This window comes from Zalophus californianus, chromosome 4 (assembly GCF_009762305.2).
Source record: "Zalophus californianus isolate mZalCal1 chromosome 4, mZalCal1.pri.v2, whole genome shotgun sequence".
Classification (NCBI taxonomy): domain Eukaryota; kingdom Metazoa; phylum Chordata; class Mammalia; order Carnivora; family Otariidae; genus Zalophus; species Zalophus californianus.
The window spans coordinates 63,691,893-63,704,266 of NC_045598.1; the positions used below are offsets into that span (position 1 = coordinate 63,691,893).

Consider the following 12,374-nt stretch of genomic DNA (forward strand, 5'->3'; position numbering starts at 1 on the left):
CTTTGACTCTGAGATAGCATATTGTTTTGTTGCTTGTTTTTGCAGAAACTTAGAGAAGCCACTAGAGTAAAATTCCATGTAAACTGCTAAAGCATCAAATCAGAATTGTCCTTGGGCCATTGTAACTTTGCAGAAAATCTCATTTAGTTTTTTTAAGTCCTCTACTTTTTTTCCCCCTTTTGAAAATAGGCACAATTTGTTTATGGAATAGAAAAGCTCTTCTTTCTCCACAGACATGTTTCCCTTTGTTCATGCCTTGGAGACTTCAGAAAAATAGAAGCTCACTTTCATAAAAGTGAAGAACACCTTGACGAATAAATAGCCAACTTCATATATTCACATTTTTGCCTATATAGTGAGCAGTGTCTCCTGAGAAACTCCAAAGAGACACAAACCAGAGCATTTCATGGTTCCTTGTTACTAAATCTTCAAAGTACTAATTTCCTTGTGCTTAACTTTGTTGTCATTGCTACTGAGTAAATACCCATTTCTATTACATACAGTATATTTTATGCTTCACTCATTTTTCTGAATTCACACAATTTTTGCTATAATCTCTCATTCACTTTAAAAACCTGTAATCTTCATCTATTTATAGTAGAGACTGTAAACGCACAGTTTGTGCACTTGGTGAGCTTTTTTTCTAGCATCATACTGCTTTATTTATAGGCACCATGCCTTAGAATAAAGCTTACTAAATGGCAAAGGGCTACTGGTGTATTTCAGTTTGGTTTGCTTCTATAAGGTAAGTGAGGAGTTGTGAACACAGCCAGAGAGTATTTGTCATTGAAAGAAAAAAAGCAAGTCAGGAGTGGGGGTGCGGGGCAGAGGGAGATACTCAATATACTCAGTACCCAGGGCAGAAAGGTGTCCAGGGTACTACTGCAGACAATGACAAGAGAAAATGTTGGTTAGCCTCCAGAATGTGTTTTGTCCACATTAACTATCTAATGCTGAGGCATATTTCCATTCTTGTTGTATCAGACCTGATAGCAAGATGGGTAAGTACGTACGCTGCTTAAAATACAGAAGTCTTCATTCTTCCTCCCTCCTTCCTTCATGATTTCCCTCCTTTTCTTCCTCCACTCCTCTTTTTCTCCCTAATTTTCTTTCTAGAAAACTCAGCACTCTTGAAGTTGAACATTATATGTGGGCAGTTTTTCATTTTACAAGTCAACTTCTAGTACTCTACCAAACTCTGTAGGCAACCCCTATTTGGATATGATCTTAAAATGAGTCTTCTTTGGGAATAAAATTATAATAACTTATATGCCATGTTTATTATAGGGCTGTATACCTCATTCAATCCCCTCAAGTACTCTGTGAGGTATGTAATATTACTATCACCGTTTCACATATAAAGAAAGAAAAGCACAAAGAAGTTAAGTTGCTTGACCAAGGTGGCACAATGAGGTTTTTGTAACCAAGCAGCATGACCCAAAGTCCACACCTAGTTGGAGCAGGCTAATCGGTATAACCAATGACCCCAACATTTCAGTGACTTAACAGAATAAGGTTTGTTTAGATGCTCCTCTCCAACCAGCTTGTCTCTGGATGATTCAAAGACACAGGCTCCTCCCATCATTTGGCTTTACCCTCCTCTGCACCCTAAGAAACCTCACGTTTTGGCCTGCTAATGGGGAAAGAGCATGGAGGATTCTGCATTGGAAGGTTTCATTCGTAAGTCCAGAAGTGGTGTGCAGACTCCATCCACATTCCATCAGACAGGCTCAGTCATGTGGCCTGGTAGAGGTGGGCAGTGTTGTCTGGTGTCCCAGGAGGAAAAGGACCAGAGACTGGTCTGTCATAATATTCTTAGTCATGATAACATATAGCTTAAAAAAATTACTGTTATGTGCAACTGTATGGATGAATTATGTTGATAATCCTTCTTAAGAACACTTAAGAAAAAACTTCTCTTCACATGGATGTCAGTATCTACACCCAAACAAAATAAACGAGGGAACAAAATATTGTTCTAGATCCTATAATGTCGAAAAGAGAGGAAATTTTTTCCCTTACCCAAAGAAATGAAGACAGAAATTAGCATGCTAGCAACACTTTCAAGTGACTTAATTCTACCAACAGTAGAAGTAACGTCTTACTGACCTTTGATTAATATAAGATAGATCCATCCTTGCCTCTGATCAACCAGTTTTGTGTGTGTGTGCCTCTTTCCTTTGTAAGATGTCACAAAGATCAACTTCCCTTTGGTCTTCAGGTCTATGCAATGTTGTGATCATTTTTTTTTTTAAGTAAAGAATGAAACTGGTGGTTCTCATATCTGAAAATAACAAATATCTCTCATGCGTGTCCCTCCCGTTCTCTATGCACATTGGCATATGAGCTTGTTCAAGGAAAAGGGTCCTGATATGTCTATATTTCCCTTGTCCAGCACACGGTATATTCCCATGGAGAGAGGCCCTTCAGAATGTTTCTCTTCAGCTTCCAACATTTTTCTTCCTTTCTCAATACTTTCTATTTTTGCACATTATTTTCTTTAAGCTATCTAGAAATCCTTTTCCCTTAATGCTAACAGAATTCCACATCCTAAAGTTCTTTCTCACCTAATAAACTATTTGCTGTCTTGGGAAAAATGCTTTGTATGTTAGCATATAAATTTTCTTAGTTTGTCCATTGAGAGAGATTAGTTGAGACTCTAAAAACAAAATAATTAGAGAAGAGAAGCTGCCAGTGTTTACCTTCTTCCAGATTAATGTGGAATTCCTTTTAAGGACAAGAAACTATAGCACCTGGTTGGTAAATCACATAGGTTTGAATTTCTGGGTAAGGCTTGCTAACAGGTGATAATATCTGAAGGTGCTTTAAAGGATTAAATGGAGGTTCTTACCACCCCTTAGCCCATGGCTAAAGCTGCTGAATAACACAAATACACAGTGTCTACACACACCGGCAGCATCTTACACAATGCATTCTTAAGAGTTCTTGCATCTATCATGGGTAACATTTTGCAAACATACTATTTTCTATGCTTATGAAGTCGGTTAAAAATCTACGTAATCTTCCATAATAATTTTCCTCCTCATGCCTAAATTTCCGCAGAAGTTTAATAGATACAATGCAATTCACTTAGAATGATTTTCCATCTTTAGTGGCAGTTTTACCTGAACTTAAAATGGTTTGTCCAACACATCTTTTGGTAATGCTGATTACATTGGATTTCATCCCTAGTTAAAAAAAAAAAAAGATTTACTTTATTATATTTGATAGATAAAAGGACATTAATGTCGAATGAGGACACTAATGTCATGCAAATGGGTCTGTGGATCATGAAGAGCTGTGAGTGGCTGTTCAATATGGAACAATATAAAAAGGGGAAAAAAGCATTCAACAACACAAACATATGGGTTCAATAAAACCAAATGAAATTTGACAGGAACTAATGTAAAGCAGGGCACTTAGGTTCGAGAAAGACAACAGCAGGACTTTACAGCAGTACTCATAAAAAATATTTGGAGATTTTAGAACACTCTAATGTGATACATAGCAATTTAAAAGGTCACTGTGACCTAAGATGCATAGAAGAGTCTAAGTCAAGATAACAAGGTTCAGAATTGATCAGACTACTTCTGGAAGTATTTTTAAAAACTTGTTTTTTCTCCTTAATAAGAAATTGCAAGCATTTTCCCAATGTCACTAAATTTCCTAAAACATTTTTAATAGCTCTATTGTGCCATAATGTATTTAACCATTCCTCCATCATTTTTCACTATATGATGAACAGGCTTGTTTATGAGGTTTTGGACTCTTCTCTGATTTTTTTCTCTTTTATTGTACCAACGTACAGAGGTGCCTACTTCCCGGCACCCTTGCCAAAAATTGGTGTTATTTTTTCCATCTTTGCCAATTTTACATATGCTAAAAATGTTATCTTGCTTTAATTAGCATCTAGCTGATTGCTATGGAAATTAAACACTTTTGCATATTTCTTGGAAATTTGTATTTCTTCTTTCATGAATTAGTTCTTCTCACTTTTCATTGCAGTGGAAGTCACAACACCTTAAAGATACAGACAAGTGAGAATTCATTCAGAAGAAAGGGAACAAGTGAAGGGCAACCAGCATCACAAGAGAAACAGAAGTCGTGTTGCACCAGAGATTAGAAACATTTAGCTAGTGTGATAGAAGGTTTTAGGAAGAACTAAATTCAAACATTTAAAAGGCATTAATGCAGGTACAAAATGAGTTTCAAATTCTGTGGCTCCATTGAACAGAACTACAGCCAATGTGTAAAATTTCAGATTTTATATCAAGACATTCAGAAAAATCCAAAATTAGAGTGTAGGTTTTTAGAATGAGTAAATTTGTGGGAAGTATTCACAGACAGATCAGACTACCTACTCTTTCAGTATTTCATGTGACTAGATAGAAAGTTGGATTCCTTGGTCCCCAAGGTCCCCTCCAAAACACAAGTTCTATGAAATGGGATGCACCCCCATGTGGAAAAGCAAGATTTGACACAGAAGCTCTGAAAAAATTAGCCTAAAATGCCTGAGTGTGGGGGCTCCTTGCCTTAGCAGCAGCATATTCAGATACTATCTCTTAAAACAAGTTATTTCTAGGGGGGGAAATTGGAGGGGGAGATGAACCATGAGAGACGATGGACTCTGAAAAACAAACTGAGGGTTCTAGAGGGGAGGGGGTGGGGGGATGGGTTAGCCTCGTGATGGGTATTAAAGAGGGCACGTATTGCATGGAGCACTGGGTGTTATACACAATGAATCATGGAACACTACATCAAAAACTAATGATGTAATGTATGGTGATTAACATAACAATAAAAAAATTTTAAAAAAAGAAAGTTATTTCTAGTGATAGCAAATTTCACCAAATTCATGTTCCGAATTGGTTCCCAAATGTTGGGAGTACATTCCATAGCTGGTCGGTGCACACATGTTCATGCCACAACCACCAACCCCAACTCTAATACTGCTGATCGCTGACTTCATCCCTGAATGCTTCACAAGTAGCTATAACTTCCTTTGCTTCCCAGTGGGGGAAATCTGTTCACATTTCACACATTCATATTTTTATATACTTGCTATTGTGCTATGTCTTTGAAATGTAATGACTCAAGAAAATTACTTTTGATATCATAGCATTCCTCATGTTGGTAATTTATGATAATAGATGTCACTGTAGATTTAAGAGTCATTTATATTGTCCACCTTCGCCTATTTCTGCTTGATTAAATAAATTCTTCATATCGAGTTTTGCTGCATTTTTCTGGTTTCTAGTCTGTATCACTCACTTTCAGTATATTTATAATCCTTTTATCTGGTCTTTGTAGTTTCAAAAAATGGTGCCTTGGATATTTTACATTTTGAGCAATCAATGCCCTTTTCAAATTGCCCTCTTAAGGTTTTTGTAAAATAATATTCTCTATAATACTTTAAATTACCTGTCTTTTCCTTTACTAGACTTAATCCAAGAAGACTAATTGAACATTAAGCATTTTAATCATCCCACACTGTCAAACCTGTCTTCTCATTACTGAGAATTGGATAGGCCATGAGCTTAATTGTGTTCCTGGCAATGTAAGTAGACTGGAAGCTTGCTAATATGATTAATATATAACTATAGAATTAGTCCTGGTATTTATTAATATCTGTACAAAAATATTATTTTAACAAATGTACATGGAATATAACAAAATTCATGGTACTTTGTTAGTGCTTTGGAGAGAACAGAGATGAGTAGGCTATGGTACTTATCTTTATGGAGTTTACAAAAAAAATTAGAAAACTAAATCAAAGTTCCAAATAACTACAGGATAACCCAGAACAAGTTAATGGCCACAAAAATGATGCAAATGAAAATGTTGCATATGATACAGAAGTAAAAGAAATCTAAGGAAATGATTCAAATATAAAAATTGTCATTACATTATATGTGCAAGTAATGTTCAAATATACCTATAGGGTGATTCAGACTCTCAGGATGATGCAGCACATGGTGGATCTCAGGAAGTGCATCTTGAATTCCTATTAACAATGCCTTATAGAAATTATTAATACAGGAGACAGCCACCAAGACATAAAGTCACTTTCATCTAACACAAGATGAGGCTTTCTGACAGCAGTGTCTCATAGAAGTAGAGCAATGTTTGTTTGAAAATGTAGGAGTTATTTTTGAAAAGTGAAATGAAAATGTCCATGGTATAGTAAAATGCTAAAAACTCTTCTCCTGTCTGCTCTGAAATCTGCTAGGGGACCCCAGGGTTCAGTCAAGTCTCTGGTACTATTTTTAAATGTATTCATTGAACAAACAGTACCTTTCAAAGACATTTCAAAGTAAGCTGTGAATTCAAATAGCATAGGATGTGGAACCAATGTAGGTGTAAATATGGATTCATTTTATCCCTTCTATCCATATAGATCAATTAGTCTTGTATTATTATTCTTGATATGCATTCATTCTCAGCTTTAGGAGTTACCATGAATGTGAATTACCCTGATTATGCTTTTTCTTATGATGTTTTCATCTATACTTATCTACTGAGCTTAAATGAAAATTTTCTAATGTAATGATAGCTATATGCATCTAACTGGAGACTTAAGCAGGGCTAAGAAACAGACTGGGAAAGTAAAAAATCACCATATGCACCTGTCCTGACATTCACTTGTGGTCTACAAATTCCAAAGACAATCTAAAAGAGGAGTCACACTTATGTGATTAAATGGCTTTCATGACCTGAATAACCTACTTATGCCTTTGTGGAAGTGACCTAGTCCAGGAAAAAGTACTGGTGGTAGGAGAGTTACTCTGGGTGGAGAATGGGTAAAGGGAGAGGAGATAGCTAGCTGTAAGATTAATACCTTCCATGTCTCTTCTCAATCTCTGCTGAAATCTTATGTTCTTTCCAAAAGGCTCTTCTCCATTATCTATTCAGCTAGAAGCGCTACCCAGGTGATCTCATGAGCTATGGTGATTGAATCCAGAAAGAGATCCACATATACTTGGTCAACTGATTTTTATAAAGATGCTGAAGTTATTCAATGAAAAAAGAATAGTCTTTTCAATATATGGTGCTAAAACAACTGGGTATCTATATGAGAAAAAAAAATGAATCTCAACTCTTACCTCACACCACATAGAAAAATTAACCTGAGATGTATGATTGATCTAAGCATAAAAGAACAATAAAAATTCTAAAAGAAAACAAAGTATAAAATCTTCCTGACTTTGGATTAGACAAAAATTTCCTCAGATACAAACAACAAAAATCATAAAAGAAAAATATTAACAAATGGAGATTTAACCAAATTAAAAATGTTTTGAAAGACATTGTTAAGAAAATGAAAATGAAATGAAAATAAGTCACAGACAGGAGAACATATTTGCAATACACACAGCCGACAAAGAATTGGTATCCTGAATATATAAAGAACTTTTACAACTCAATAATAAAAAGATAAACATCTCAATTTAAAAAATGGGCAACCAATTTGAACATATGCTTCACAAGGGAAGATACACAAATGGACAATAAGCCCATGAAAAGATGCTGAACATCACAGTGCACAGAAAATACAAATTAAAATGGAACACTGTACTAGGCATAAGGGACTTATTGGGTGAAAAATCTCAACACAATTCCTGCCTTTATGAAAGTTTACAGTGTTATGAGAAACACAGAGAAGTGAATAGGCATTCACAAACAATGAGATAGTGCTGGGAAAGGAAAAATACAGGTGCTTTGGAGGTAATGACAGAGGAAATCCTAACACAGACAAGACGTGGAAAGGGGATTATCAAGGCAGACTTCCTGATGAAAGTAAATTTAAGCTGAGATCAGGAAAATGAGTGGAATCAAATTGAGCAAAGGAGGTATGAAGAAGATAAGCATGGACAAGGAACAGTATAATATAGGAAAAGATAGAAAGCATGACAAGTTCAAAAATCTAGGTTTCCTTACTATGGCTGGCTTGAGGAAAACCACAGGGATGAGAAGTGGAAAGTGGTGGTTAGAGATAAATATGCAACTTAATAAGTCTTATAGGGTGTGATTAGGAATTATAACTTTAAGAGCAATGCATGGAAAGCGTAGAAAGGTTTTTAAACAAAGACATATATCTGACTTGCTTTTTAAAGGATCACAGAGAGGGGCGCCTGGGCGGCTCAGTCATTAAGCGTCTGCCTTCGGCTCAGGTCATGATCCCAGGATCCTGGGATCGAGTCCCGCATCGGGCTCCCTGCTCAGCAGGAAGCCTGCTTCTCCCTCTCCCACTCCCCCTGCTTGGGTTCCCTCTCTTGCCGTGTCTCTCTCTCTCAAATAAATAAATAAAATCTAAAAAAAAAAAAAAAAAATCACAAAGAAAAGAGAGAAATCAAGTTGTTAGCTTGAACAATTGGGCAGATACTGATATTACTATTTATGATAGGAAATGTAATAGAAGAAGCAATTAGAGATTGAGTTCTAGACATGGTCAGTTTGAGGTATATATAGGACACTGAAATGAAGTTTTGCATATGAAGCTCAAGAGAAACGTCTAGTCTAGAGATATAAATTTGGGAGTTATTTGTGTAATAGAGAATAGGATGTGATAAGTGCTATGATAAAAATAAGTACAGAATAAGTACAGAATATAGATGGCCTAAAGACCATCTATATTAATTATCTATTGCTGTGTAACAAATTATCACAAACTTAGTCACTTCAAACAACACACATTTATTATATCACAATTTCTGCAGGCATGGCTTATCTGAGACCTCTTCTGTACCGTTTCTCACACAGCTGCAATCAAGGTGTTGACCAGGACTGACACCCTATCAGAGTTCAGCTAGGGAAGAATCCACTTCCAAGTTCATGTGGTTGTTGGCTAAGTTCAGTTCCTTGATGGCTGTAAGCTGGAGGCTATTCTTAATACCTTGCCATGGGGGCCTCTCCATAGGGCAGCTCAACAACACGGCAGCTTGCTTTATCAAAGTCACCAAAGGAGATGCCTGGGTGACTCAGTTATTAAGCATCTGCCTTCGGCTCAGGTCATGATCCCAGGGTCCTGGGTTAGAGCCCCACATCGGGCTCCCCGCTCAGCAGGAAGCCTGCTTCTCCCTCTCCCACTCCCCCTGCTTATATTCCCTCTCTAGCTGTCTCTCTCTCTGTCAAATAAATAAATAAAATCTTAAAAAAAAAGTCACCAAAGAAACAGTCTGCTGGCAAGATAAAAGTTAAAATCTCTTGTAATTTAATCATGGACATGACATCATCTCAATGTTGAGATATTCTAGTGGCTAGAAGCAAGTTCCTAAAGAGGAGGGGATTACATAAAGCCATGAATACCAATAGTCGGGATCATTACAGGGTACCCACAAGCTATCTACCTCTCCATCTCTACCCCGAAGAGGTAAGAAAGCTTCCACATGAAAGTGATGCATGAATCTGAGGGAAAACATGTGAATTCTAAATAGTAAAAAGCAAAGGGTAGATTGGTGATATCTCAGTTTCTCATCTTGATATTGACTGGTAAAATTTCCATATTTTCCTATGTCAGGATTGACCATAGATCAAATCGACCGACATATACAAAGCTATAATAAATCTAGTATATAACTTGAAAGAATGAATACAACTAAAAATAATCCCATGGAGTTGCCTTTACAAAAAAAAAAAAATCAAGAAGAAGGGGGGAAAGATTTTAAGAAGTTATCATGTTTCCAAATGTACAAATGAAAGGAGAAAAGAATATTACATAGAGTGGAGTTCTGGTAGTAAAAAGAAGCATAGCAGGGTGCATAGGTATAAATGAAGGAGTATTAATTCAGTCATTATCAAGAGTCGAGGGAGTAAAATCTGTTTCTAAATATGCTTTGGGGGCGCCTGGGTAGCTCAGTTGGTTAGGCGACTGCCTTCAGCTCAGGTCATGATCCTGGAGTCCCGGGATCGAGTCCCACATCGGGCTCCCTGCTCGGGAGGGAGTCTGCTTCTCCCTCTGACCCTCCCCCTTCTCATGTGCTCTCTCTCTCTCTCTCATTCTCTCTGTCTCAAATAAATAAATAAAATCTTTAAAAAAATAAAAAATAAAAATAAAAAAATAAATATGCTTTGTTTATTATTTGGCTTCCCAAACAAGAACAAACACATCGGGAATTGAGAATCCCAGACATACTGGCACCAGATAGGTTCTGAGATGATGGAAAGAGGACAGAAACAGTAAGAAATTCAGTCAAGTTTTTAAAATTGCTGTGATGGTAGGAATACTGTTTCCAGAAATGCAATGAGCCACAGGCTAGAAAAAAGGAAAAAGAACTGAGATCACATTTTTAATTAGGGTAAAACATGCATCATCAATGTTAAGTGTATAGAAGGGAAATTGCAAGATCTCAAAAAAAAAAAGACAAGTATCTTTCACATTTGATATTCTGAATGAGCAATATTTATCAGATTATTCATTTGTAATTTATTCATTTAATATTTACTAAGTGACCGTTGAAAGTTTAAGTAAAAGCAGTTTGGAACTTTTCTTTAAGTAGGAAACTATAATATTTCAAATTAACACTCAGGCCTGGTGTTAGGTTATCTGTATCACAGCTGGAATGTGGCAAAGGAATGGAGAAAAAATAAAATAAAGAGCTTTTGGATCTATACCACCTATGGCTAAAATGAAGTTGTTATTTCTTCTCTGGCTCTAATGACAGAAAATATTCCTGACTTGGGGACACAAAGTGACAATTCAGAACTCTTGGCAGAAAGAAGAAAATTAAATTTAGAATATACTCTAAGTGATAATTTCAGAAACTTTTTTGATTGTGATCTTTCTCAATGGAAAAACTTAGTGGATGATGTAACTCTGGAGTTGAGTAAAAAAAAAAAAGATACCCAACTAAAAATAATAGTAAATAATCTCAGGTATCATATTTGGTTCTCTTCTTGTACTCTATATTAATGCTTGGTCACTGTTATTTTTATTTTCCCAACACAGATTCTTTTCTTTTTCCTCTTTCTTCATCTAGTCATCTAGTAACAACCATGATCATCAGGGTAAGTCTATAATCCATGATGGGCCAAACTTCAGACCATATTATCTTACCCATGGTGATTGGTTTGGAATGGGTATCTATCCCACCAAAGTCAATCAGATCTCATTCCTGTGATTGAAGTATGGATTCTGGAAGAAAGGAATTGACTCTTCCCAGTGATATTGCTATAAAGATACACTAGTAACCTATTTGACCAATAGTGATCTTCCCTTTAATTGGAAAAATGCCCATGCTGCATAGAAGCTCAGAGACAAAAAAGCTAGCTGGTGATACTTTGAACCCTCAAAAAAATCATGAATAATGCTTATTCTCTATGGTTTTTCTCAATTATATGAGCCAATAAATGCCCCTTTTCTTTTTCGTTTTATAAAAACTAGGAACTGAACTGGATTTTTACTCTTTTATTTGCTGTCAAAAGAATCTAGACTAATAAAATCTACCAACATGTTTTGAAAGATATTATCTACTATATTGCACTTATTAAGTAAAAAGTAATTTGTTTTATATTTTTAATAACAAATTTTCTAAATTTCTAATCAGGATGAGAAAACTAGAATTATTAATTGAGTTGACAGAATTCCAACCAAAGGAAAAGAAATGTAATGCTTTGCTAACTTTTGGAAACTAATCAAAGGTAAACATTAGACTTCTGTGAAGTTTTGCAAAAGATGACAAAGACTTGGGACCTATGTGACTATCCCAGACTGCCCTAGATTCCAAAGACTCCAGTGTGGAAACTATGCTCTGGAGGACAAATCTCTCTTATAACACTTACAACATAATAATGTAACTCATGGCTTGCATACCTTTCTGCCCTGTTAGACACTGAGATTTTGAAGGTAAGAATAGTGGTGTAGAAACTACTAAATGTTCCCTAATATCTATTTTTCCTTTTGTTTTTTGTTTTGTTTTGTTTTGTTTTGTTTTGTTTTGTTTTGTGGTGACAAAGCCTCTAGCTTTTGGCTGGGCATTTGGTCATGCAACTTTGCAGGTGAGTATGGTCATATTATTAAGTTCTGGTCAATGAGATGTAAGCCTGAGTATTGTGTAAGCTTGAGCCTTCAACCTTCTTACAAAATGGCTGATAGATTTCTAATTCCATTTAAGAAGTGAGCATCCCATCTCTCACTGTTTACAGTTAAAATCCTTAGTCAAAAAAATAAAGGAACTGAGAACTCTGAAAACTAAATAATAGCAGTCAGACTGGAGATAGAAAGAAATTTGAAGAATATCCCAAATGGCAGTGAATTCCTTGTTTGCTTGTTTTTCCTCTCATATCTACTGGATTACATTCTAGGTATCCCAAATCCTAGAACAGTGCATTATGCATGGACAGAAAATTCTCCCAGGGGCTCCTGGGTGGCTCAGTTG

General features: G+C 36.0%; 1 protein-coding gene across 1 annotated transcript in view; it reads left to right on the forward strand.

Moving 5' to 3' along the window:
* Positions 1-8,829, forward strand: part of ST6GALNAC3 (ST6 N-acetylgalactosaminide alpha-2,6-sialyltransferase 3) — a 546,815-nt gene extending 537,986 nt beyond the window's left edge. The window contains exon 4 of the mRNA XM_027572632.1: positions 8,718-8,829. Coding sequence (XP_027428433.1) covers positions 8,718-8,778 — 61 coding nt within the window. The 3' untranslated portion in view covers positions 8,779-8,829. The remainder of the gene's footprint in view (positions 1-8,717) is intronic.
* Positions 8,830-12,374: the final 3,545 nt, after the last annotated feature.